Source organism: Dipodomys ordii, unplaced genomic scaffold (genome assembly GCF_000151885.1).
Source record: "Dipodomys ordii isolate 6190 unplaced genomic scaffold, Dord_2.0 Scaffold3, whole genome shotgun sequence".
Classification (NCBI taxonomy): Eukaryota; Metazoa; Chordata; class Mammalia; order Rodentia; family Heteromyidae; genus Dipodomys; species Dipodomys ordii.
In genome coordinates, this window is record NW_012267219.1 from 29,452,470 (window position 1) to 29,480,110 (window position 27,641).

Below are 27,641 nucleotides of genomic sequence, written 5' to 3' on the forward strand. Positions count from 1 at the left end.
TGTGTGTGTGTGTGTGTGTGTGTGTGTGTGTGTGTCCGTCCTGGGTGTTGAGCTCAAGGCCTGGATGGGACTGTTTGGTTAGTTCATTGGAGTTTCTCAGCTTTGCCTGCCAGAGCTCTAGTTTCATTCAGGAGTCTCAGAGCTCAGCCTCCTGAGTCGCTAAGCGTACAGGTGTGAGCCTTCAGCGTCTCGCCCCTTTTCTGCTCTTTACCATCCACCTTCTACTTCGGCCTTTGCCCTCAGCTCTTGGCCCTCACATCATGGCTGCCACTCAGCTCATGTGTGGCCTCTTGAGTAAAGACCTGATGAGTCTGTCTGATCTTTTTCTGTGTAGATTCAAAAAAAAATCATTGTGCTTGTAAGCTGTTGAATGGAAAGATATTTGGCAACTCCTAGTGAAAGGAGAGACCAATACATTGGGCCTTGGTATAGCCAGCTTTTGTTGCAGTGCTACTGTGTAACAACTGGTCCCATGGATGTATAACAGCATACTTTTTCCTTTACACTTTAGCCCAGCAAAGCTGCATCAGATATGGCTTGGGAAAAGTTGACTCTGGGCTTTGTGTCTGACTCATCACTCTCTCCAATAGCCAAAATTAAGCCAATTGGCCAAGCCCAAGCTGGGAAGGCAGGACTGATCAAATCTTGTATCTTACTGTACCATCCCTTGGACAAGGGAAGGAAGGACGAATCAGGAACATTTAGCCCACCACATTTCCATATGTTATGTGCAAAGAACACAGTCTCAGGCACCGAGTGAGAGCAGAGTGCCGAGAAGCGTGAGAGCGGCTTCTGCTGCAGAACATTCTGACTCCTGCCAGTTCAGGGTGCAGGGTGGCAGGCTTGCCCACATTCTCACCCGGCATATGAGCCCCACGGTTCTTCCTTCCTAACTTCTCAATTTGCTGGAAGCTTTCTGTCCTTTCAGGGGCATGGGATGGGGATTCTGAGCACCCACTAAAAGGGCCAAAGATAACATGAGAGTTCACTGCCAAAGACACCAGGAATTTGAGAGGCCTGTTAGCTGCTAGGGCAGGTTTGCAGCTTGGAGGAGGAGAAGGAAGAGGTGGGGGGGAGAGGAGGAACTTGAGCTGCTGAGCTGTTGTCCGAATTAGATTCAGGGGTGCGAGCAGGGTTCTGAGCCAGCAATGGGGTGATTTCCTGTCTCACAGATCAGGTGACTGTTGCAATGAATATCAGCGTTGCTCCCTTAAAGAACCATGCATGAAATACCCAGAGGCGTCTGTGTTGCTCCCTGATCTGCTCTCCTTTAGCTGAGAAACCCACAGTCTTAACTGAGAAACAGCCAGATGCTTCATGACCGAACATGGGAAAGAAAACAGGGAAGTGAGTGCTGAGCGGAGGGCTCAGCACCTGTCCCTGGGTGGGGAGGGAGAGGATGCTTGCTCTCTGGAGACAAGAGCTGCTCCCTCTTTTCCCTTGGGAACTGACCCCAGGAAGTTGATCACACTAAACAAGTGCTCTACCGTGGAGGCACAGGCCTTGGCCCCCCCACCCCAAAAAAGCTGCTCTTTGGCAAGCAATGAATGAGGGAAGTTGTGGAGCAGATAAACATATGGACCCTCGACATTAGTATTTTGACCTTGGTCTGACCTCTGGGCCTCCCAGAGCTGGGCATCTCTCTCTCTCCTCCTTCTCTCTCCCTCTCCATCTCCGTCTCCCTCTCCCTTCCCCCTTCCCCTCTGCCTCTCTCCCTTCATTGCTGTCACCTCAGCGGTTCTGAGGACACAGTCTCTGCGCTGCGGTAGGATGGCCTCTAGTTCTGTCGGGTTGTCACCTCTCGTGGCATGGCTGTGGTGCATCTGTCCAGGCCAAGACGTCAGGTGTCCACCCTCAGTCTCCCCTCCACTTCCTAGTCCAGCCCCAGACCTCATCTCCATCTGTCCACATCACAATTGAGGGTACCCAAGGCAGCCTCTCAGGACAGCGGACCTGTGGGGGAGCTCTCCAACCCAGCCCAGCCCAGCTAGCTTCTTTCTTAACTAAATACATGGTGATCTCACCACCGGGGAACTATCGATCGCCAGCATTTTACAATCTTCTTGAGAAGATCCTGAGATGACTGACGTCAAGGACCTCAAGCAGCTCCCATTGGAGCTGAGTCAGGGCGATGGAGGAGGGATTTCCCTGGCTCCAAAGCTCGCTCAGGAACAGCATTTAGGCAGAAAGAACAGCACAAGGTCTCCATCAGAGACAGAGGAAAAGATGAGCATTTTGCAGTCTTTCCTAGCAGGAAAAATGTACACTTGTGACCATGCTGTATGACCAGCACCAGGGAAAGTGCTCTTAGCAATGACCAGTTATTGAATTCCAGAACTATATACTGCCTGGCACCTGTAGTGGGCATTGTACTTGGCGAGGAGTTTGCTGGCAGTGAGCGTAATTAAGTCCCTTTCTTACAAAGCATGTCACATAGTAGGAAGGGTGTACCCCAAGCCTGGAGGTACGAACCACAGCCTCAATACCCCCAGGACCCTGCAGAATGCGTTTAGCTCCCAGACCAGCACTTCAGCAAAGAATACCCAGGTCAGAGTATGGCCTGTTGGGTTGGGAGTTCGAAGCTACTGTTCCTGAGACTGGCTGCAGGTGGGAGGTGGGGATGTGGAGGAGGGGGAGCAGCGTGAAGGCAGCTTCACAGCCCGGCCTGCACCCCTGTGCCCTGCCACTCATCAGTCAGTGTCCCCCTCCCCAACCCCCCCTAGACTTCAGGCTCTGACCTGTGTCCTCTCCCCACAGGTATGGAGAGTGCAATCACACTGTGGCAGTTCCTCTTGCAGTTGCTGCTTGATCAGAAGCACGAACACTTGATCTGCTGGACGTCGAATGATGGTGAGTTCAAACTCCTCAAGGCGGAGGAGGTGGCCAAGCTGTGGGGACTTCGCAAGAACAAGACGAACATGAACTACGACAAGTTGAGCAGAGCCCTGCGGTACTACTATGACAAGGTAAACAGGAGGGCCCTGCTGGGACCGTGGGGGTATGCCTTTTGAGGAAAGTGGGTCAAGGGGTACCATGTGTCAAGGTGGAAAAGGAAAGCACTTTTGCTTCTTTTCTTTTCAAGGATGCTTCTGGGGGTCAGATCTTGTTCCCTCTCTGGTCTCCTGTGTCATTTATGAAGGCCCTTGCGGACCGGAGAAGCTAGATGGCAAAAGGTTCTGGGGCGTTCCTCTTTAGTCTCTCAGAGAGTCTCACTTGTGGCTCTGTCAGTGTGGCTTTTCCTCGGGAGTGGTAGCTTGGGCATGTGTGCTGGGACTAGAACCCTGGGCCTCAGGGTTTTCAGAAGGGTGTTGTACCCCTGAGCCACACCCCCAACCCCCCTAGTGCTGGCTCCCTAGGGGGATCAGGTGTCTCAGGAGTGACAGGAGAATGCTGCAGCAGCTACTAAGTTCTTCGAAGCATGCTGGGTGCTTGGTATCTGTCTGCAGCAGTCACAAAGATGAGACAGAGTTATGGGTGGCAGTAATGGCAGCCTTGCTGCAGTCAGTACCTTCCATTCCTGGAAAAGCAGCTCATATGGCCAATGAGGACAAGATGACGGCTATTTAGGAGACTCCCTGAGACCTGGACTAGTGGCCATTTCTGTTTGAATGTGTTGTGGCTGAATATTTACCCTCCTGACCGAGACAGAAAGACTGTTAGTGCTAGTAGTGACAAGCTTTTGTTCTGGTTGCACTGTTCCCATTGAAAGGTGAATTCAGAGCTGATTTAAATATCAGTTCCTGATCTATGTTCAGTGCTTTCTGTCTGCCAACCTCTTTGGAATGGAAGACATAAGGATTACACATTTCAGGAAGTAAAGACATCGTTAATTATAAAGTGTTCCTTTCTACCATCGTAATTGCATATGATTATGTCATTGAAATGCTAAAGGTGCTTTCCTTTAATGTGGCAATTAATTAATCCCGACTTAACATGGAGTCCTGCTAACATGTAGAAGCACTTCTCGCTAATTGCACTGTCTGGAAGCCAGGCAGATGGCGTATTGTTTTGCATTTTCTCCAGCTTCTCGGTTATACCCTGGGAATTGGAGTCCCCGAAGGAAAACAAGTCTGCCTTGCCTGTTGGCTCGGTGCCTGGAAGCTTGGCCTTTTTAAATCAAGGTGTCAAAGAAAAGAAGGCTTGTCTGTGCCTGGGACTCTCCTTTCCCTGATTCCTGGCCCCCGTGTGGGGGCTGAGGGTGTGGGTTGGCTCAGCACGGAGGGGAAGGGACCTCCTGGGCTGGAAGTGACTGCTGTGTTGGTGAAGCCATTGCTGTTTAGACAGCGGCCCTTAACCTCAGATCCCCAGAGAAAACAGTTTCCATTCGTCAGCAAGTACGTGGGTACTTTCTGTGAGACATGGAAGGCCCTGTGCTGAGAACTTTGCACGCTGTCTCATTTAATCTAGACTTCGACACCTCAGTGAGCCAATTTCCTGCCATCTCATCCATCTCTTAGGAGAAGGTGGAGGCTTTGATTGGGAAGTGTGCCCCAGCTAGTGAGTTGTAGAGCCTTGGAACCCCAGCTGGTCTGCACACATTCCTAAAGGCACGTGCGCACACACACACACACATACACACACACACACTCACTCTCTCCCCTACACTGCCACCACACACACACACACACACACACACACACACACACACACACACACACACACACACACACACACACACACACACACACACACACACTCCCCTACACTGCCACTTGTTTCCTTAACCTTTGAATCTCTGAGTTCAGGTAGGTAATCAGGTTGTCCAAAGGTTATTATAACCTAAGGAATTTGTGCTTATTGTCAAGAACTTTCATGCTAAAAAAACCCAAGCAATTGCTGTGCACCTGGTAGAGCCCAAGGTCTGGGGCCTAGGTGGCCTCTTGTGGCCTGCTTGCCAGCTGGGTCCCATTTCTCCTCCTAGGTAAAAGCCAGGGGTCCTGTCCCCCCTTGCAGCAGCCTTTGAGCCGTGAGCTGGGGCTCACAGTGAGGGCCCTTGTGTGAGTGTACACTAAGCACTGTATCTTTTATTTCCTGTTCCACAGGTACACATGCTTGCTTACGTGACGTAGTCACTCTTCCTTATAAATTGCTGTCAAGAGATGAGTGACACCAAACAAAGTTTTAGACTGTGTTATTAGTCCATTTTTCATTGCTGTAATGAAATGCCTGTGGTTGGGTAAGAGCTTATTTTTTTTTTTTTGGTCGGTCATGGGGCTTGAACTCTGGGCTTGGGTGCTGTCCCTCAGCTCTTCAGTTCAAGGCGAGCGCTCTACCACTTGAGCTACAGCGCCACTTCCGGTTTTCTGGTGGTTTATGGGAGATAGGAGTCTCACAGTCTCTCCTGCCCGGGCTGGCTTTGAACCGCGATCCTCAGATCTCAGCCTCCTGAGTAGCTAGGATTACAGGCGTGAACCACCAGCGCCCGGCTTTGGGTAAGAGCTTATAAAGCAAAGAGGTTTACCTGGTCATCAGGAGCATGGCACTGGCTCTCGTGTGTGTCCCTTGGCTGTGTCACGCTGTGTGGTTGACATCATGGCAAGAGATCACACAGTGAGACAGGGAGCCAGAGAGCCAAGTATGGTAGTTCACATCTGTAATTCCAGCTACTTGGGAGGCAGAAAACAGAAGAATCGTGGTTTGAGACCAGCTTGGGGGCAGGGGAGGGGAAGACAGGTTTTCAAGACGATCTTCAAGTCAGGTATGATGGCATGGACCCAGTAACCTCAGGTATGCAGGAGGCGACCGTAGGAGGACAGCAGTTTGAGGCTGGCCCAAGAAGAATGTAGAAGACTGAATCTGGGAAACAACTAGAACAAAAATGGCCGGAAGTAGAGCACCTGCCTAATGATCAGAAGACCATGGGTTTAAATACCATTTCTGCACCCTCCCCCAAAAAGAGGAAGCCACAGAGATTCATAACAACCCACTCTCCTGAGAATGGTCCCACAGCATATTAATGTCTTCCACGGTCAGAGTCCCCAGTGATGTAATTACCTCACACTACGCCCCTCCCCAGTAGCAGATCCACCACCTTCCAGCCTCCTCACACAGGAGCCCTGAGGGACATGCTCGAGCCAGAGTGAAACCACAGCAGACACAGTTTCAGAAGAAAAGATAAACCTAGCTAATCAGGAGGCTAGGATCTAAGGATCTGGGTTTGAGGCCAGCCCAGGCAAGCCGATAAGTCCACAAGACTCTTGGTTCAGATTAACCAGCAAAATGCCAGACTAGAGCCTTGGCCCAAGTGGTAGAGTAGCAGTTGTGAGTGAAAAAAGCTAAATGGGAACACAAGTCAGCCCTGTACCAGCAGGAGAAAAAAAGTGAGAAAGAGGGAAAAAGAAAGAGGGAGGGAAAGGAAGAAAAAGAATTAGGAAGGAAGAGAGGAAGAGAAGGAGGAAGAGGAAGAAAGGAGGGCAGAAGAGACTTGGAAGAGGGGGAAGAAAGGAGGAGAAGGACGAAATGGTTCATTACATTTACGAGTGCTTTCAGTTTTGCCAGTGTCCCTAGCCTATGAGAAGTGAATGGGATAGGATAAACTGACATACGGGACAGTTTTGGGCCTCTAGTCATGGCAGTCTTTGGTGTTGAGGGACGTATTGGATCTGGCAAGCTGGAGGCCACATGGATGCCACATGGTGGGCGTTGCATGCGTTTCCCAGCCTCCCCTGTGCTCAGGCTGCTCCTGCGCACTGTGTGTATCATTACTGTGGCTGTCACCCTCCCGACTTTCCTCCCTCATGTCCCCCCCTCCCCAGCATCTGTAAGAGGCATAAAGGAGCCATGCTGAAGCTCTGCCTTGGTGATCTGTCCCTTGCTAGCTGCCACCCTGTGCCAGGGCCAGGCTTCAGGAGCCGAGTTCAGCTTGGAGGAGGGGGGCGCAGGGTGCCCCACCTCTCTGGGCCTCGGCTTCCCATTTTTGTGAAGGAATGGGGTGAATGGCCACAATGTCAGGCATGCAGTGAGACAGCACTGGAGGCATAGGGGAGGGTGTGACCAAGGGTTGGCTAGAATAATCAAGTGCCTTATAATGGTTTCTCTCTCTCATCAATTTGACAAATCAGAGAAAGAAGGGAAGATAAGACCTTTGTGCCCTCTTCCTGCCTGTGGGGTGGAAATACAGGCCCAGAGAATCATGTGTCTCTTTTATGTAGGAGCCATCAGGAGCCCTGACTGTCTCTCCCCTCCCCCAGTCCTCTCCTTCCCCCTCCCCCTCCTTTCTTTCTATTGGGGGTTGGTGGAGGTGGTACTGAGAACTGAGTTCAGGGCCTTAGACTTGCAAGTTACAGACTCTGCCACTTGAGCAGTCTCTCCAGCTCCATGTTGCCAGGGTTGTTTTAAGTGATGGATCTCACAGGTTGGACTGGGCTTCAATCCTCCTAACGTGTGCTTCTCCGTGTCATTGAGGATGACAGGTAGATGCCACCTACCCAACCATTGCTAGAACTGAGTCTCATGAACCTTCATGCATAGGGAGTCCTCCAGTCTCTGCCTCCCAAGTGTCTCAGATTGTCCGTTAGATTTACCAGACGAGGCTCTTTGGGCTGCCTTTTTTTTTTTTTATTGTAAAGATACTATACAGAGGGTTACAGTTACATGAGTGAGGTAATGAGTACACTTCCTCTTGAACATTGTTACCCCCTCCATTGTTTTCCCCCTACCATCCCCTCCCTCCCTCCCTTCCCTGAGTTTTTTTTTTTTATTGTGATTAAGTGATTACATAATTTCCGGAATTTCACAGTATTGTGGAATAATGATGCTCATTTAAAGTCACAAGTTCATTCTAACTTTCCTGGAGCAAATTGTCTATCACAGTCTATAATATATAACGGTGCTCACATGTTATATACCATATATGTGATCAGCAGCATGGGGATATTTAGTAGTGGTTCAACCAGATGAGTGGGAGTTCTTTGTTTCTTAAGTCCTGTTAGTTTTGTTTGGGCTGCCTTTTAATAGCAAGGTGAGTATCATCATTTCCCTTACCAGTTGCCTGTTTTTGTATATGTAGGCCCTTCTGAAAACCCACTTCCTTAAGACAGTTTCATTTTAAAATGATGTCCCACCACCACCTCTGAATCAAACATTACACATTGCTCGAGTTAGAGTAGGGGTCATTTTCGCCAGGCCCCTTTGCAGCCAGTGCTGGCTTGGTATCCAGTGCAGTGGAGGCGAAGAGGCCAGCTGTCTCCATCCGTCAGCAGAAACGTTGGCTCCTTCCCTGGAGCAGGGCGTACACACCGTTGTGCTGAGTGTAGGGTCTCTCACCAGTAAGCATACCTCAGAATGCACGTTCTTTGTGTTGTTTGGGTTCTTGCATCTTCCTGTATTAAGTTGTAGGCCTCCATTTCTGCAGAACTGCTCTCATTGCTCTGGTTATGTATGGGGTCTGGCCTGCATTAGTTGCTCAGTAAATGCTAAGCAAAGGAACAAATGGATAAAATAATGATGCATGCATTAGTCAAGTTCAGATCATGGATGCAATGAAAGCTATTAAATGTAAGAAGAAAAAAAACCCAAACAAAAAACCAACCTCGCTGACTTTGGGTTGCTGGATTGTATTAGTCTGTTATTACCAAATTATCACAAACGGTGCTCAGAATGCCCACGATCTGTTCTCTCAGTTCTGTGGTCAGTGGAGCCTGGCCCCCTGGGCTGCTCTGGGTTGAGTAGGGTCTTTCCTGGTCTCTTCTGCACAGCTGGTGGTAGCCCTGGGTCTCTGCTGTTCCCTGGCTTGCAGATGCACCTCTCTGATCTCTGCCTCAGTCACCACATGCTGTCTCCCTTTTGTGTTCTGTGTCAAAATTTTCTTTATCTTCTAGCTCACCAGTCTTTGGGTTAGGGCTTGACCTAATGCTCTTGGCCTTTAGCTACAAAGGCCCTGTTTCAGGTAGGGTTCCAGTCTATACCATGTTACATGTATTTCATGTACTGTTTGGCTTTTGTCTAGATTTTCAGAATTACATAGAAAGGGCAAACCTACAGAAATGGGTTTAAAAATCACTCCCCAAAGCTGGGCCAGTTACTCACACCTGTAATCCCAGCAACACAGGAAGTGGAGATCAGTTTAGGGGCAGGCTAGGCAAAAATTAGCAAGATCCTCAGCTCAACAAACGAGCCATGCTTAGTGATACACGCATGACATTCTGGGTATGTGGGCGGCATAATGAGGATCACAGTCCAAGGCTAGCTTCCATTTGAAAAACAACTAAAGCACAAAGGGCTGGAGGAATAGATCGAGTTTGGGAGGCCTACCTAGCAAGCGTTTCAACTTCAGGTATGCTCAGACATAAAATAAATATTAAAAACCCTGCTCTCCAGGGCACACACAGAAAGTCTCTGGTGTAGTACTAGACACCATGACAGGTATAGCTGTGGATCCGCAGCAGGTACGTCCCAGTGTGTTCACCGTGTGTGCCCCTATGGGGCCAGAGGGGAAGGATTCAGAGTCCAGGAAACTGGGCAGCCTCCTCATCAGAACAACAGAGGTTTTACTGTAAGGAGGCTCATGTGGGAAGAAGAGCTGACTCTAAGGCTCCAGCCCTGGAGTAGTACTGGGCCCTGAGTTGGTACTGATCCCTGGGTTAGAAATAGACCATGGGTTGGTACTGGGTCCTCAGTTAGTACTGGGCCCTGGGTTAGGACTGTACACTGAGTTAGTACTGTACCTGCGTTAGTGCTGGGCCCTGGGCTAATGCTGGCCTGCTGTCTATTCCTTCCTCGTGTGTTCACTAGTGTACATGTCTGGGAAGGCTGGCAAACATCTCCCTCCCCTAAATGAAGCTCTTGAGAGGCTGCTGGGCAGACCCCACTGGCTTTCTAGGACAGGAGTGACACCCGGCCCAGGGATCCCCCACTTCCCCACATGGGCTGAGTGAGCTGGGCTGAGTGGCCCCGCTCAGCCTGAGAAGCAGGCAAATCAGAAGATGGCATTCATGCCTGTGTCTGGGAGGGAGAAGCCTCAGCTGCTGGGGACCGGGTACTGGCATGTATGCCACCGTCACCCTCTCCCAAGGGCACTGTAAGTCCTAGGAGGTGGTTTGGTTTGTTGTGTCACTCAGTGATTTTCCAGAAGGAAAACCTATTGAGATGCTTGAAAAGAGCTCTTTTAGAGATTGTACTGAGCAATAGGCCAGCAACTCCTTTACTCACTCCTTACCAACATGGGCCAAATTAGTTTGACCCATAGGGGGCCCCACTAGGGTGGAGCCTAGAGGTCACTGCATGCTTGTTGTCTGGCCTTCAATGGCTGCCACACCCTCTACCGGACAGAAGGGACCCTTGGGAGTCAGGTCTTTTTTGGCTGACCAGGCTTGGAACCATGATCCTCCCTAACTCTGTCTCCTACGTAGGTAGAGTCATTATACCTGGCTTCTTAAATAAGCTCTAGGTTGTTTTCTGTTCACATGGCCATCAGTTGGTATGGCTCCTTTCTTTCACTTCTTTCAATTATTCAGCAGTTCCTGGGAAAATGTTTCCTCCCTCCCCTTGTGTGAATTAGCAGCTGATTGGCCAAGGCGGGGAGCTGGACACAAAAATCCTTTCCCTCCCCAAATGTAGCGAGGGTTACTAGCTTGGACTTGCTGCCAGGCCTTCTGGGAGAGAGAGGGAGGGAAGTACGGCAGAAGGAAGAGCTCCTGGGTGTTAAGAACTAAGAGTGAGTTGGGCAGGTGGGAAGGTAGGAGAGGGCCAGCCTGGGAGGCGGGAAGAGCTTCCCCAGCCGGAGCTCTCCTGCTGGGCAGGGGGGAGAGAAGCCTGGGGACACAGAGTGAATCTGGCCACACCAGGTGTGCTCTGCCGACAGCCAGGCAATGGTGGAAAGCCATTGAGTGCCCAAAGTCAGATTTGCATTTTAGGAAGAAAAATCCATGTCTCCTTTCCTGCTTCTCGGCACAGATGGTTTTACATTCAGGTCTCACAGCTTCTGTTTTTTGTGGCCATTTACCGGGAAGCAACTTTCTGCTGGATGTGTGGCCCCAGCCCTTTGTCAGTACCAGCACCTGCCGTGCAGTGCAGTAGGCACTTCCCCAGAAACCCCAGGGTGGACAGGGAAAAGTCTGGCACTCATGTAAGGTGGGCAGTTATCTCTTGCTCTGCCTTACTTCAGAGAGACCTGGAAGCTGACACAATCCTTCATCTTCTCTGGCCAACAAACCTTTCTGTCCTTGCTGCTGGCAGAGCTGTTTATCCTGGAAGGTTCAGGGCTGGGGGCGGGGGAGGACAGGGGGCATCTGCCAGCCCTGTCTCCCCAGATAAAGATGAAGACGGGATGAGAGGTGATCCTGTCTCCACAGCAACCGCCCACCTTAGCCTCAGCGGGTACTGAATGTCTCTACTTAATGGAGCGAGGTCAAGACAAAGTCACTGGCGACACATTCCCGGAAGCACACACATCACCCTCTTCCCTTCACTTATTAATTCATTTTACACTGGGTATGCCATCTTGATGGGAAAATATTTGTATTAATAATCCAAATCTGAGCTTGACTACCTATGCCGAGAAGCCTGGCTCAACTTATCCATCATTGCCCCCCAAATAAAGTTTACAAAGATAAAAGGATGTGTTGTCAGCGCAGAGAAAGAAGAGAAAGTCCAGCAAGTGTTCATTTTCTGGAGCTTTCTAGAATGCCTTTGTTGGTGGTGGACTTTCACAGAAGTCCCATCTCTCCTGGACTTGCGTCCGCTTTCTCTGTATGGACAGGGCCCCCCGTGCCTCGCCCTGGGCCTGGGTCGTTTTCTTGGCTGCCTTTGCTTTCCTTTGTGCTCTATCAGCCTCTCAGCTGCCTTGAAGGCCAGCAGATGGCAACTGCACTGTTGCCCGGGGTGGCAGAGGGGCACGGGGCTCCCGCTCCCTCCCAGGAGCTGCCTGGAGGTGGGAGGAAGGTGAACACCTCCTGCAGGTGTTCCAATCTGGTCCTCTAGCCCGGGGGCCAGGGGGGGGGAGGGAAGGGGAGGAGGGGGAGGAGGAGTGGCTGGAAGCCAGCACAAGTGGCCATTCGGGGAAGGTTCAGACTTGTCCTTTGGGGGTGCTTCCTATCTTCAGCATCCCCATGGTACTCAGTGATCTCCCAAATAGGACAGTTGCTAAGGAACAAGGATGAGCCAGGCCCTGAGCTCCATCCACACGGAGGACGCTTCTGCTCCCCGCGCTTGGCTGCCAACCCTCCCGCAGCCGTGCCAGATCCACTTGCGTCAGCCCACACTTGCCAGCACCAGCCTTCCTGCTCCCGGGGCGGTGAGCTGCAGGAAAATTTAGGGCTTGTGTAGACAAACTGACAGAGCCTCCTAATGTTCACATCACACTCCCACCACCCACCAGCCACCAGCTGCTCCTCCGGGCGGCCTGTGCCCAGCCACCTCCCCGAATGGAACAGAAGGAGGGAGGCACGTGGACAGAGCACGTTCAAGTCAGCACGGCATCCGACACTTTGGCATTTGTTCACTCTGGATCGAATTCCCAGCATCCCTGGCCTTAGAGGCAGAAGTGGGTGCCGACAAGATGGGGATACTAAGTCTTGGTGTGGTGGTGGTTGGGGAAGGTGTTGAAGGAGCCAGCTCAAGATGAAGCAGCTGCTCAGTGGCTGGGCCTCAGCCTAGGAGCCTTGGCCTCAAGGTCGCGAGTTGTGATTGTGAAGCTGCAGGGTTACAGGGCTTCGGGGTTACAGGGTGGGTGGGTGGGGCAGCACACGGGAATCTTCTGTTCCTCACATTGCTGACTGCCATACCAAGGCAGGCAGAAAGAAGAGATGGCCCCGACATTGTTTTTTATGTTAATTTATCAAGATGACAGTGGAAAGACTGCTGGGCGCTGGGAAGGTGGCTCAGTGGTAGAGCGCTTGCCTTGCATGCCTAAGGCCCTGGGTTCTATTCCTCAGCGCCACATAAGAGAAAAAGCCAGAAGTGGTGCTGTGGCTCAAGTGGTAGAGTCTTGGGCTGAGGGCCAGAGTTCAGGCCCCACAACCAAAAAAAAAAAACAATCAACAAACTGCTGGCAGGGTATTTGAGCAAGCTGAGAATGGGGGTGCTGGTTCTGGCACCCCTCTCTTTTCTGCCTGGCACTCCTTGAGATCTCTGTGGCCCCAGAAAAGAGTCCAAACTTTTCCCTCACTGTCTACCCAACCTGACAGTTCCAGCTGCCCACCCAGCCTTCTCTGGATCTGTGTCTTCCCTGCGTGGCTCACTGTAGAATGCTGCTCCAGCCAGTGCCTACACATCCCATGGTGGCTGCTTTCCCTGCTCCGCGTCCCCTCCCCTCTCCTGCTGTCCTTATGTCTAACTCCCCGGGCTGCTTTTCCTGACTGTCCCTGACATCTCTGTGCTACCTGGGACTGTGGTGCTGGGCTACGGTGCTGAGCTCAGGTGCTGGGCTGTGGTGCTGGGCTCTGATGCTGGGCTGTGGTACTGAGTGGAGGTACTGGACTATGGTGCTGGGTTGTAGTATTGAGCTGAGGTACTGCGTTGTGGTACTAAGCTAAAGTGTTGAGCCAAGGTACTGGGCTATGATGCGGGGTTTGGTACTAGACTGTGGTGCTGGGCTGAGGTGCTGGGTTGTGGTGTACGTGAGGGAGGGAACAGCCATCTTTTAGCACAGGTAGGACCTACAAAACCATTCTCACACAACCTGCTACCCCTTCAAGGAGGGAGGACTCGGCACAGGAAGGGACTCTTTTTGTTGTGTTGTTTAGCTGTTGTTGTTTGTTGTTATTTAGCTGGAAGTTGAACCCAGGACTCTACCACTGAGTTACATGAAATATGAGGAGCTCGATATTTATATCAAACTCACCTATGAATAGAAATGAGTAAATGAAATCCGTGGCTGAGCCAGGCTGAGCGCACACTCCCAGAGGCCCCGTGATCCCTCACTCCCGCACCATATGCCAGCACTAGAGATGGCCACTGAAGCCACAGAGCCCATCAGCCATAGCAGCTCCTGCCCAGCCGGAGCTGGGCCTGTGATGGGCTGACTGAGAACACCCTTGAGGGAGTGGATGGAGCCAGCCCAGAGCCAGGACTCAGACCCAGTGAGAGGCAGCCACCAGCCAAGACGAAAGCAAGGATGGAAAGATGCCCTAAATGTCCGATTTGAGCCTCCCGTCAGAGCGCCCTGCCGGACCAGCAAGATGGCGCTTTCATTTGCAGCCACTGCAGGGTCCCCTGGTTACCCCAGCAGCAAGGCCGAGCAGCCTCCCAACTTCAGGCTGGCCCCGTCTGGTGAGACAATTTACACCGTAGCTTCTCGGTGCCAGGAACTAAAGAAAAATCTCAACCCAAACCACAAGAAAACCTCCCCCGCCCAGAGTCAGCTGACTCCCGGCCAGATTTAGAGCCCTTTTATTGGCAGTGCCTTATTCTTAGAAGTTTGAAATGGATCCTGTGGGGGCGTGGATGTATTGGTGCGTGTGCGTGTTCCAGACTAAAGCCCTAGACAAAGGACTCCCTTGCTGCTCTGCTGCCCCAGGCAGTGTCCAGTGGGCAGGGTAGAGGCAGGGTCGAGGGGTCACTCCAGGGAGATGCTCACCAGCTTCCCTTCCCTGCTGAGCACAGGTGACTTTCAGAAAGTCCCCCAGGACTAGGGCGCGGGGAGGGAGACTCAAGGGGTAGAGCACCAGCTACCTGCAAGCCGGAAGCCCTGGATTCAACCCCCAGTACCACTGAAAACAACATGAAAATGAAAATAAAATAAAATCATTTCCAGGGATGCCGGAATAAATAACCACAGACTTGGTGGCTCAAAGCAACAGAAATTGGTTCTCTCATAATCCAGGAAATGAAGTCTGTTGGCTAGGTTCCAAACCTTGGCAGGTTCCAGGGAGGATCATCCAGGGTCTCTTCCAGCTGGTGGCTCCCAGCAGCCCTTGGCTTCTAGCCACATCCTCTGCTCTCTGCCTGTGACTGTCTTTCGTGTGTGTGTGTGTGTGTGTGTGTGTCTGTGTCTGTGTCTGTGTGTGTGTCCCCTTTTCTCCTAGGACACTGACTGTTGAATTTAGTGCTTACCCTAAATCATGATGAATTACATCTTCAGTGACCATGTTTCTAAATATAAGGCCATATTCTAAAGTTTTGGGTGGACATGAACTTGGGGGACACCACTTAACTCACCATGTAGCTGATGGGAGAGGACGCGGCTGGGAGCAGCTGAAGTTGATGGGGCCAAGGGGCCCTTTCAGAAGATGCTCCCAGGGGGCAGGTACAAAGGCATCTGGCCTATAACAACCAAGCCCAATAAAACAAACTGAGCAGTTCAGTTGGCCTAGACTAAGAAACAGTAGGACCCACACTGCGAATCCAACAGCAGTTAGACTTGTCAAGGACAGAACCTAGTGCCGAGGCTTCTATAGGAAAGTGTCCCTGCATGTTTGTTAGAACAAGGTTTGCTGGTTCAGGAGAAGAAAGTTTAAGAATCACTCCTGCAGGCATTACTAACTTTGGAGAGAGGACAGATCAGGTTTTGTGTCAGGAAAGAATGAGTCATACTGTGTGGACTGAGTGGTAATCCGAATGACCTGAAGAAAGGCTGTAGTCAGGAAAGCTGGAGGCTTGGAGACACACTTTTGTGGTGGCCAATTGTGTGAGTTCAGCTCCAGCCTCATTCCTCATTTGGGAGGTGGACAGCTGAGAGTTGTGAGACTCATAGCACCCTAGGATCTGTAAGGCAAAGCACCAGATAAGAAATTCCTCCCTCCCTCCCTTCCTCCCTCTTCCTTTCTCCTCCCTTCTCCCTCCCTCCCTCCTTTCTTCCCTTCCTCCCTTTCTCCCTCTCTCCCTCTTTTCTTTCCTCCCTCCCTTCTTCCCTTCCTTTCATACTGGAGCTTGAACTCAGGGCCTTGACTCTTGCTTAGGTGTTTTTGCTCAAAGCTGACACTGATATTGAGCCACACTTCTACTTTCAGCTTTTGGCTGGTTAATTGGAGATAAGATTCTCTCAGATTTGTTTGCCCAGGCTGGCTTTGAACTTTGATCCTCAGATCTCAGCTTCCTGAGTAGCTGGGATTGTATGAGCCCAGTGTTGTATAAGGAATAATGATTACTCAATGGCAGAATAAGAGAAGATAATGCAACACAGCGATCTTTTGGAAGATGTCATGATTAAGAATGTGTGGCAGTGGGGCATGACATACGTGACTCTTTGGGACAAACTACCTCATGGAATCTCTTCTTCCTCTTTCTGTAGAGACCTACAGAAGTTGAGGAGCTAGAAAGGGCGTGTAAAGGTCAAGTAAACAGGCCGGGATTCAAATCCCATTCTGACCTCACCACGGTTGCTTTTCTGGAGTGTTCAGCCCAGGAGGACTTCTGGCTTTGACCTTGTAAGCTACTGCCTTGCTCAGGCCATAGATGCTCAGTGGTGTTGAACAGAGTGGGTGTGGTAGACTTAATACTTTGGAATTTCCCATCAACCTGTCTTGGGGTGTTATGCACTTAGAGACTGACCTCGTGTCTAGTGTGGGATGAGACTGCTGAGCCTGGAGCCTCATGCTTGTGTTGTGTCCCATTAAAGCAAGTACCTGTTTGCCCCATGGATGGGGCAAGGGCCATATTTAAGTAAGGGCTCTACTTCCTTAGGGTAGGGCTGGCTTCCCAGGCCCTCTCAGTGGGTCCCACTACCCCTCTGCAGCACAGGAACCTTCTGGAAGATCAGCTCAAGAAGCCTCGGGCTAAGTGCAGCTGGTTTGTGAAGAGGGAGGGGAGCCAGAGGTTCAGCATGGCCCTGGATTCACACAGGCTCCAAATTCAACGCCACCAGCCAGATCAATTCTCATGGGATGAGTAACCTGTAATGAACACATATTATCACTATTTTTAATATCAAAATGCAGATGTTAAAATCATCATTAGATTGTACTATACATCATTGGAGATGAAGTGTCTTTCTTTATTCAAACAAAAATAAAAAAAATAGGGAAAATGATTTCCTTAAAAAATAATGGAGTTGCTGGGTGCTGGTGGCTCACGCCTGCACACCTAAAGCTACTCAGGAGGCTGAGATCTGAAGATCGCAGTTCAAAGCCAGCCCAGGCAGTCCATGAGACTCTTATCTCCAATTTACCACAAGAAAATCGCAAGGGGTGTTGTGGCTCAAGTGATAGAGTGCCAGCCTTGAGCACAAAAGCTCAGGGACAGAGCCCAAGCCCTGAGTTCAAGCTCCACAACTGACAAAATGATGATGATGATGATGATGATGGAGTCCTCTCATGTGTATTCTCATTTTCTACCTAATGTCTGTTTAAAGACAAGGGAAATGCAGACACAGCCTTGTTGTCTGAAAGCATGACCCAATGCTCTGAATATGTTAACCCACTCCTGTGTGGAGAAAAGGTGGCTACAATCTCACTGTTCACAGCAAGAGCACTAACCCTGGACTTGGGCCTCCATCATATATTATGCCAGCTAGCACCCATGCCTGGGCCCGGTGACAGCCCCCAGTGCTCTCCCCTAAGGGGCCTCACAGAAGCTGTGGCCTCAGGCAACACCATCAGCAGACAAGAGTCTGCTCTGAAAGGATTGGACAGCAGCCGGGATCGGCTAGGTGTCTGGTTAGCATCTACATCACCTTAGAGAGAGCCAAGGCAGCGGCTCTGGCTCTGTTGTAGGCTGCCATCTCTGTCCTCCAGCAGTGGACGGCTCCTCCATCCTTCTACACCCCCTTCCCCGGAGTTAATTAGGTTATGAGTGGTTTTGTTCATGGTGGATGTCAAGGGCTGCCTGTGTTCAGCATTAGAAGCCATGAGCCTTGTGTCTATTTCTTGTCTGAACTCCATTAAAGGAAGCTTCATGTGTCTGTGCTTGTTGAGATGGTAAGCCAAGTGCGATTCTGCCTGTGTGCCACAGCCCACGTGACCCAGAAGTGAAGGTAGGAGAGCAAGTGGATATGCTTGGCCTTCTGTGAAGATTATGGCCACGTCTTTCATTGGGGCTGACAGGGACTGCTTGTGTTTACTGTGTAAGAGCAGTGATGATATTAAGAAGTGAGTTTATAGATTACAACTGATGGGTGCCTTTCTTGGGCCGTGAGACCCAAGCTTTAAGTAGATAGTTGGTCTCCGTTGTTTTTTTTTTTCTTTTGGTCATGGGGCTTGAACTCTGGGCCTGGGCGCTGTCCCTCAGCTCTTCAGCTCAAGGCGAGCACTCTACCATTGAGCCATAGCACCACTTCCGGTTTTTCTGGTGGTTCATTGGAGATAAGAGTCTCACGGACTTTCCTGTCCTGGCTGGCTTTGAACCATGATCCTCATATCTCAGCCTCCGGAGTAGCTAGGATTTTATAGACGTGAGCCACTAGCACGGCTTCTATTTTGTAGAAGAGGGAACTGAGGCATATAGTATTTGAACTGTTTCCCCAGCAGCAGCCCTTCTGACAACAGTAAGTGTGTATTTGTTGGCAGCTCCTCACCCCCATTCCAGTGCTATAGCTCTGCTTACCAGTGTGGGACTGAGCAGGGCCCCCAGTTGTAAGGCCAGAGTAGAGAGTTGCAAAGGCAGAGGGGAGGCCTGTGATTCATTCTAGGGGTGGACTTTCTAGGGGCCAGGGCTCAGGCCCTCCAGAGAGGAGATGGGAAACTGGGTAGCAGGTCTGCACACATGAAAGGCACATGATTATTTTCTTTTTTTTTTTTTTTGTCAGTCATGGGGCTTGAACTTGGGCCCTGGGGCTCTCCCTGAGGCTTTTTGTTCGAGGCTAGCATTCTCCATTTGAGCCACAGCTCCACGTCTGACTTTTCTTTTCTTTTTCTTTTTTGGTCAGTCATGGAGACTTGAACTCATGGACTAGGCACTATCCCTGAGCTTTTTACTCAGGCTAATGTTCTTCCACTTCAAGTCATGGCTCTATTCCCGGTTTTCTGGTGGTTAATTAGAGATTAAAGGGTCTCATGACTTTCCTGTCTCGGCTGGCTTTGAACCGCAATCCTTCAGCTACTCAGGTATCTAGAATTGTAGGCTTGAGCCACCAGCTCACATGTCTTTATTACTTAGCATTGAATATAGTTCATATTACAAAACTTAATAGGAGTATGTCTCATCTACCCTCTACACGTGGCCATTCCATTTTCCAATTTTACCTTTGAGGTTTCCACAGGCCCAGGATGGAAGAGAATTCCTTTGAAAAAGGAATTATGGCCAGGCGCTGGTCGCTCAGGCCTGTCTGTAATCCTAGCTAATCAGGAGGCTGAGATCTGAGGATCACTGTTCAAAGCCAGTTCAGATAGGAGAGTCCATGAGACTCTTATCTCCAATTAACCACCAGAAAACCAGAAGTAGAGCTGTGGCTCAAGAGGTAGAGCACTAGCCTTGAGCTGAAGAGCTCAGGGACAGCACTCAGGCCCAGAGTTCAAGCCCCATGACTGATAAAAAAGGAATTATGTTTGTACTGGACATAATCTTTTTTTTAACTTGTCATCAGGTATAATAACTAGGTACACGGATTGACTTAGTATTTTAAAATATACAGGAGGGTGACTGTAACTTACAAGATTTGAACAACCTTCCCTGTATTGGGATTATTTATGCATGCTCCACTTTCCTCTTCAAAGAGTGTGTGTGTGTGTGTGTGTGTGTGTGTGTGTGTGTGTGTGTGTGTGTGTGTGAACACATCCATGGACACACACCTGTTTTTGCAAGAGAGCTGGTTTGGAAGGATCTACTAACTCAGCATTTGCCTTCTGCTGTTCTGCCCCTGAGAGCGCCTATGTACCTCCAACTTCCGCCTGGTCACCGAGACAACACGGATGTGATGACAGTATATCCCTTTCCATGTCTCCTCTTCCTTGTGTGGAAGCGCCACTGCCGCTGTGTATGAGGACCTTGCGTCTCCTTTTTCTGAAGTTGGTCCTCTCCTTGTTGTCCGTAGCTCTCTCTCAGTGCTTGGCATGCATGGAGTGGACTCTGGTTAAGAGACTGCCTAGGAGGGGAGGCAGATGGGTGCAACTGTCTCCAAACCAGTCCAAAAGTCACTGACTCAACTGGATATGAGGCAGCATTACCAGGTTACCAGGCAACTAAAAGCAACAAATACTGGGGTCTGAGATTGAAGAGTGAAAACTGACTTTTTCTAAATATCGTCATGACTTACCAAAATAAGAGTCCCCTTTGAACCTTCCAGGCTGACTTCTGTCACCATCCATAGTGGCCAAGAGCCGAGGGGTCAGACTACCCTGGTGCCATCTGTCATTCTCCAGTACAAGCTCGGAACTGTGTGTGATTTATGCTTCCTGAGCCTCAGTTTTCTCATGTCTCACATGGGAATAATCATCATGGTTCCCAGAGGATTAAATGAATTGCTGTTTGTCCAGTTCTCGGGGCAGAGCTTGGCCAGATGCAATGTGCCCAGCGAGTTCTATCGGTTATTACTGTGTCTTTCTTCTGTAGACGGGGTACTTGCAAGGGTACTTCCCTTTTGGAGACTGCAGAGGGCTCTTCCCACATCACTGTCCCTCCTCCATTCCAGGCTGCAGCATGTCTGGGCCACCAGACACGCTGGACTGCATTCCTCTGACCTCTTGCGCTGCCCGACCCTACCCTCTGCCTGCCCAGTTCCATTCTCAGCCTTTAGCCCTAGGTGACTCTGCTGTGAAGTCAGATCGTACTTCCTCCTTCGGCCAGCTCATTCAGGCAGCGCACCCACAAGCTTCCTGGTGAACCTGCCTAAATCCTCTCCTATCCCTGTGCTCTGCCCACCCCAGCGACAGCTACTGAGATGGTCCCTTTCCAGTGTTCCTATGAAAATCATTTTTACCCAGCTCTGAATTAGTTATTGACTCGTCCAAATTCAGTGCCTCTTTATGTTATGAGTCTGTAAGAAAAGGAAAGTTTTGTTTGTGTTATTTTTTTTTTAACTCAGGGTTTGTCCTAGTCAGCTACTCTACCAGAGGAGCCTTGCCTCCATCCCTTTTGTGTTTTAGTTATGTAAGTAAAGATGCTTTTCCCCAGGGCCAGCAAGACCTTTGGAGCATGATACTCCTACCAACACCTTTGTATTTAGCTGGGATCAGAGGCCTCTTGAGATGAGATCTTGCTAATTTTTTGCTCCAGCTAGCCTTGAACCATGGTCCTCCTGATGTCAGCCTCCCAGGCAGCTGGGATAATTGGTGTTGTGTTTTCTTATCTCTTTCCTTCCTTCCTTCCTTCCTTCCTTCCTTCCTTCCTTCCTTCCTTCCTCCCTTCCTTCCTTCCTTCCTTCCTCCCTCCCTCCTTCCCTTCTTCCCTCCCTCCCTTCTTTCTTTCTTGCTTTCTTGCTTGCTTTTTTGCTTTCTCTCTCTGTCTCTCTCTGTCTCTTTCTCTCTCTTTTTGCTGGTCGTGGGACTTGAATTCCAAGCCTGTGTGCTGTCCTTCAGCTCTTTAGCTCAAGGCAAGCACTCTATCACTTGAGCCACAGCGCCACTTCCAGTTTTCCCCGGGTTAATTGGAGATAAGAGTCTCATGGGGACTGTCCTGTCTGGGCTGGCTTTGAACCACAATCCTCAGATCTCAGTCTCCTGAGTAGCTAGGATTACAGGTGTGAGCCACCAGTGCCCGACTTGTGTTTTCTTTTTAATAAACCAATTCATTTGTAAGACGTGCCAAACAAGATAATCATTTCCTTTTTTCCCCTTTCTTCTGTGTAATTTTTGGGGGCTCATAAAAACGCACTCAAATTGGCTAAGGAAAAGAAAGTCTTTCCTTAGGGAGGGAAAATATTATGCACTATAAATAAACGTGCCCTGGCATTGGAGGAGGAAGCAGTGGTACTCCAGGACAGCACACTTGCTGTATATGGATATGACTCTGGGTCAGATGCGTCCAGTGACACCCTTACTCAACCTTTTCATGCTGGCAGTTGATTTTCTCTGGCACATTCTCTACCCAGGCCTGGTGCTGCCCTCTGCAGAGACACCGCCAACCGAATCTACGTAGAAGTTTTCAGTTTCCCAGATTTCTCTGACAGTTTGCCAGTGTGAGTGTGGGAATGAGGTCAGTGGACCAGCAATCCAGTGGCCAAAAGTCCCAGGGTGGTGGCCACCAGGACTGCTCAGCATGGGGAGTCTCCTGCATGCTGGTACTAGGACCTGGGTGGGACTTCTGGTGAAGAGTGGCGACCCCTGTGTCCCTTCCTTTGAGACCCGCCCTGAGGAGCTCCTCCTTGAAAGCTTTAGTGACGTGGCAAATGCACCCTTCCCTATCCGATTGCTACGGAGAACCAAAACCCTTAACACAGGAGACTCAAAATAGAATGTCGTTTTTGTGAGGGATCAGTGGTGATCTAGGATCAGTAAACCTTGCTGGTTCCTGGGCACAGGACTCCCCTCCCATGTCTGTCTGTGATCCCTCCCAGCCTCCAGACAGCTGGGTGTGGGGCCTAAGAGAGGGATGGCACGCAGGTGGCGGGTACAGAAAGGTGACAGTGGAGCGGCTTTTAATGTGCTTACCTCTGTCATACCCAGTTGAGAAGCATCTACTGGTGAAGAGACATTCAGAGTCCTTTCTCCACAGAAGGTGGAGGCTAGTTCTTCATGCTGGAGGAGGCCATCTTTTCTCCCTTGAGCACCTGGGATCCCCTGAGTCCACACAGGATCTGGTGGGTTCTACAGGGAATTGATGGACCAGGAGGAAACCCCAGAGCAGTATAGCCTTGAATAGAAACCCTTTCTTCCAAAGAACTGCGACAACTTTCTTAGTGATGATCAGTCACCTATTTTCCTATGAGGACAGAAGTAGATGCTGGCAACTTAAAATAGGACGAGTGTGTCATAAATATCCAAGGAGACAAGTTGTTTTTCCTCCTGTGGCTTTCCTGGCAGAAAATGAAAAAGACAGAATTGGCTACATGACTTAAGTAAATACTGCAGCGTTTGGTGATGATCCCTTATGTGTCTCCGTAATGCTTTCCAGCTTACTGAGGGCTTTCCCCTGACTAGCCTGTTGCCTTCTTGCAAGTCCCAGTGGTGGTAAGACAGCACTGTGTTACCGTTACGGAAAGGCTCCCTTATCCCTTCCCTCTGGCCGGATGGTGCATGCTCTCAGCTTATTCCTCATTTTATTTCACTTGTAATCTTTTATTATGACTGTTTTTGGCAGTATCAGAGCTTGAAGATAGGGCCTTATACTTGCTTGACAAGCTCTCTACCACTGAAGCCACGCCTCTAGCCTTTTTTGCTTTTATTGTTTTTAGGTAGGGTTTCATGTTTACACCAAGGCTGGCATCAAACTGCAGTCCTCCTACTTTTGCTTTTTGGCATAGCTAGGATTATAGGCATGTGTCACCATCTCTGACTTGCTTTTCTTTTCCAGATGGTTTTCTTTTGGGGGAGACGGGGGTGGGGGTTGGGTCTAGGCTGGCTTCAAACTACAGTCCTCTCATCCCATCCGCCTGTATAGCAGGAATCTGGGGCTGGTTCCACCACTCCTAGCTTTATTTCCTAGTTTTAAAAATGGGACTGACACCACCTGTCTTGTAAGATTACTATTCTGATGATACGAGTTCAGTATGAATAATTGCAGCCACATTAGTAAGTGCTCACTCCCGGGTGACTGTTAGTGTATTCTGGGGAATGGTAACTGCCGAGAATGAAACCACAGATGGCAGGCTGCCAAAGACTCCACCCCTGCTCTGTAGCATGACTGGAATGAACTCTCAGCCCTCAGCCTCCACCTGCATTCCTCTCTCCTCCACACCTTAGCCACATCATGGAGATAGATACCTGGGGAAGATTTTGGTGCCTCTGCTGGCCACAAATGGCTATGACTATGTATCTACGCCCCGCCCCACCCCCCTCCTGTGTGTCTGACATCTGCATCTCAACTCTCTCCTTCTGGGCTTCTTTGCAGAATATCATCAAGAAGGTGATTGGGCAGAAGTTTGTGTACAAGTTCGTCTCTTTCCCCGAGATCCTGAAGATGGATCCTCACACAGTGGAGACGAGCCGCGAGAGCCTGCTGCTGCAGGACAGCCACTGCAAGGGGCCCTCGGAGGGCCGGGAGATCCACAAGCACAGCTTGTCCGCCCTCAAAAGCACCAGCCGCAACGAGTACATCCACTCAGGCCTGTACTCCTCCTTCACCATCAACTCCCTGCAGAACCCCCCAGAGGCCTTCAAAGCCATCAAGACCGAGAAGCTGGAGGAGCCGTCGGAAGACAGCCCCCCTGTGGAGGAAGTCAGGACTGTGATCAGGTTTGTGACCAATAAAGCTGACAAGCACGCCACCCGGCCAGTTGTGTCCCTGCCCTCCACGTCTGAGGCTGCAGCCGCCTCCGCCTTCCTGGCTTCCTCGGTCTCCGCCAAGATCTCCTCTTTAATGTTGCCAAATGCCGCCAGCATTTCTTCTGCGTCGCCTTCCTCATCTCGGTCCCCATCCCTGTCCCCCAACTCGCCCCTCCCTTCTGAACACAGAAGCCTCTTCCTAGAGGCCGCCTGCCATGACTCGGATCCCCTGGAGCCCTTGAACCTGTCGTCCGGCTCCAAGACCAAGTCTCCGTCCCTTCCCCCAAAGGGCAAAAAACCCAAAGGCTTGGAAATCTCCGCACCCCCGCTGGTGCTCTCGGGCACCGACCTTGGCTCCATCGCCCTCAACAGCCCAGCCCTGCCCTCGGGGTCCCTCACCCCAGCCTTCTTCACTGCACAGGTAAGAGCCATTCACCCCCAGCCGAAGGAAAAAGAACCACCAAAGTCCCTTCCTCTGTCTCTCAAGGGACAATCCTGGGACCAGGGCCCCAAAGTCACCATGCAAACAGGAAGGGAAGGTATTTCTTTCTCCATCCTCAGGTTGGATTCCACACGCGAGGAAAGGTTTGGTATACTCGTGGCCAAAAGGTGCTTGATGGGCTTCTTGCTTTTCATGGCCTGAAGTGATGAGATAGAACGCGCGAAGCTGGGTGTGGAGGTGGAGAGCTGAGGAAGGAGGCTGAGGCAGGAGAATCGCAAGTTGGAGGTTAGCCTGGGCTACACAGGGAGATCTTGTTTCAAAAAGAACCACAGAAGAAAAAAACAAAAGGAAATGTGCACACCAGCCAAGCAGCGCAGGTCAACCAGCAGTTCTCCCCCACTGCAAGTTTAAAGGGCAGATTGGTACTTCAGGACCCTGTTGGGCCATGAACTAATCCTAGCACAGTTTGGTGGGGGTGGGAGTGGGGGAGGGACGGACATGTAGCAGCCACTAATTTCCTGTTAACAGGAACATACCTGCTTTCAGACCTGGCCTTGGTGCAGGTCAGTGTCGAGCTGTACTTGTCTGGTTGTTCTCTTAGCAGTGCAGGGACCTCATGGAGTGGGCTTCCCCAAAGCAGCGTGTTCTGAGGATGAGCAGGTCCGTATCGCGGGGAGCAGGGCACTTTCTGGGGCAGGGGGGTGCTCTTAATTCAGGAGAGGGCAGCTTTGTCCTTTAAATCTGGCTGGTTCTCTGGCTACTCCAGTGGACAGCCACAGTGGGAAGGCACATTCCCACCCCCACCCCCGGGCAAACTGGATGCGGTACAGAGGTGTCAGACATTAAGCAGCACCAGCCGGGGTGAGAGGGTGTCACTGACCTGGATTCAGGTCCTGCCTAGCTAGACTCTTGACGCATGGGATTGTGGGTAGCTGCCTCTGGGTGAGGTAGAAGTGAATTTGAGCTCCCTTGTCTGCCTTCAGAATCCATGCCCTGATACAGCGACCTCTGCCATCCCCAGGGGACAAGGTCTGCTTCCTTCTCCGTGACAGTCACCATGGGGCTGCAGAGCAACCGGGAGCAACTCGGTCACTTTCCTCTCCGTGGCTTCTCAGGGCTGACAGGACAGCAAGTATTCATGAGGTGGTTGTACTATCCGTGCTGTCACATAGAGGCGGCCCAGGCATTAGTGACAGGCGAGAAAGGGCACGCACGTGTGCTCCTAATTTGGCCATTTCCTAAGAAAACAAGACCGTCCCTCGGCAAGGACCGCTGTGCAAATGGCCCAGAAGCAGGGGCTCACTCAGTTGCGTAGGGAAGCATCCAGAAGCGGCCCGAGTGGACAATCAGAGCATGTCCGTCTCTGGCCTGCTGTGTTTACAGCTGTAAGATTGAGAGAGGTCTAGGGCCAGGCCAAGATCAGCTCCTATTTCAGTGTCTCTGTTCTTACTGAGCCTGTATCACCTGGAAGCCAGCCCTGTCTGGCTCAGGAAGTGAGTCCAGGTTCACTCGGCAGCTTTGTTACTGAACACTGTGAACTCAAAGGTGGCCCCACTCAGTGGGGTGAGGGGAGGCTTGGCTGGGATACCCAGAGGAGGGAGCTTGACCTGAGAGGACACAGAACCCACTAGAAGGAGGAAGGAGGGTTGGTATCTAGAACAGCTGGGAGCAGAGTCTGCTCAACCAAGCTGTGAGTGTAGAGCCTTGGTTAACTCAGTGCCATGAGTCCAATCTTGGAACCAAAGCTTTCCAAGGGAGGGGCGGGGAGAAAGGCGGGGGGCAGGAAGCAGAAGCGGAGTCCTGGCTAAGCGAAGGCCTACCTGTCCCATCATGGGACTCTGAGGAACTGAAGAGACTTACACAAACGTAGGCTTGGTTCCAGGGAGTGATGTCTTCTAGGTCATTAAATGGCCCTTGAGATCATTGACTGTTGTTGGAAAGCATGGCTGCTGTCTGAAATGGAGGCAGAAAGAGAGGGTCCACGTCCTCATCCCGGCACTGTGGCGGCACTGTGGCAGCTGGAACTTGTGATTCTCTGTGTCTTTTATACCTTAGTGTCCCTTGGCTTTCTTCCTTTCCTTTGCCTTTTCTGTTCAGCCCCTTCCACCTGGTTTCTTAACAAGGGGAAGTTAATTCAGAATCGGAAGCTGGCACATTTCATTTCCCCTTACTAATGCCAAGACCTGCGTTCATCTCCCTTGTGCTGGGCAAGATGCTGAACTCAGATACGTGTGGGCTGTGGGCGTGCGTTCCCCTCAGAGTCTGAGTATGTGTGCCCCGGGGGCGTTTGGTGAGCCAGCCTGGGAGGGGAACGGAGACAGGCTACAGGGTCTGACAGCTAAAGGTTCCTTCCTGTTGTGAGTCAAGGTCAAGAAGTGGGAGTGTGGAGCGGCATGATGTGTCTGGTGAGCCGCTCTCAGGGGGCATCCTATTGCCATCCTGGCTCTGGGGTGCCCTCTGATCTTATTGTGTCCAGTCAAAGGTTCTTGGTTCCCCAGCTGTCAGTCGCCCCAGGTAAACAATCTGTGGTAGCACCCCCCCACACACACCTCTGCTCTGGGGTTCTCTGCTGGTTCTTCACCTTGTCCCCAGCTCTCCCCCCACACCTCTGCACCTACCTGGCTGGCGCTCATTGTGTCCTTTTCCCTTCGGATCAGTGCTCTGCAAACTGCCATGGGAGTATAGTCCTCTCTTTGTTGTTGTTGTTCTTTTGCTAGTCCTGGGGCTTGAACTCAGGGTCTGAGCACTGTCCCCGAGCTTCTTTTACTCAAGGCTAGCACTCCACCATTTGTGCCAGAGTGCTACTTCTGGCTTTTTCTGTGTATGTGGTACTGAGGAATCAAACCCAGGGCTTCATGCATGCTAGGTGAACACTCTACCACGAAGCCACATTCCCAGCCCTCTAGTCCTCTCTTAAAATCCAAGCCATGTTTTTATTTGAGTCAAAACAACTCTTGAGTTTCTAGAGATTCAAAGTAACTCTAAGAGGGCTGGGAAGGTAGCTCAGTGGTAGAGTGCTTGCCTTGCAT

The 27,641-nt window shown here is 50.8% G+C and overlaps 1 protein-coding gene across 1 annotated transcript in view; it reads left to right on the top strand.

Moving 5' to 3' along the window:
- The window catches only part of Elk3 (ELK3, ETS-domain protein (SRF accessory protein 2)), a 62,309-nt gene that overhangs the window by 21,382 nt on the left and 13,286 nt on the right, over positions 1 to 27,641 (top strand). The window contains exons 2-3 of the mRNA XM_013021858.1: positions 2,758 to 2,966; positions 23,797 to 24,591. Coding sequence (XP_012877312.1) covers positions 2,760 to 2,966; positions 23,797 to 24,591 — 1,002 coding nt within the window. The 5' untranslated portion in view covers positions 2,758 to 2,759. The remainder of the gene's footprint in view (positions 1 to 2,757; positions 2,967 to 23,796; positions 24,592 to 27,641) is intronic.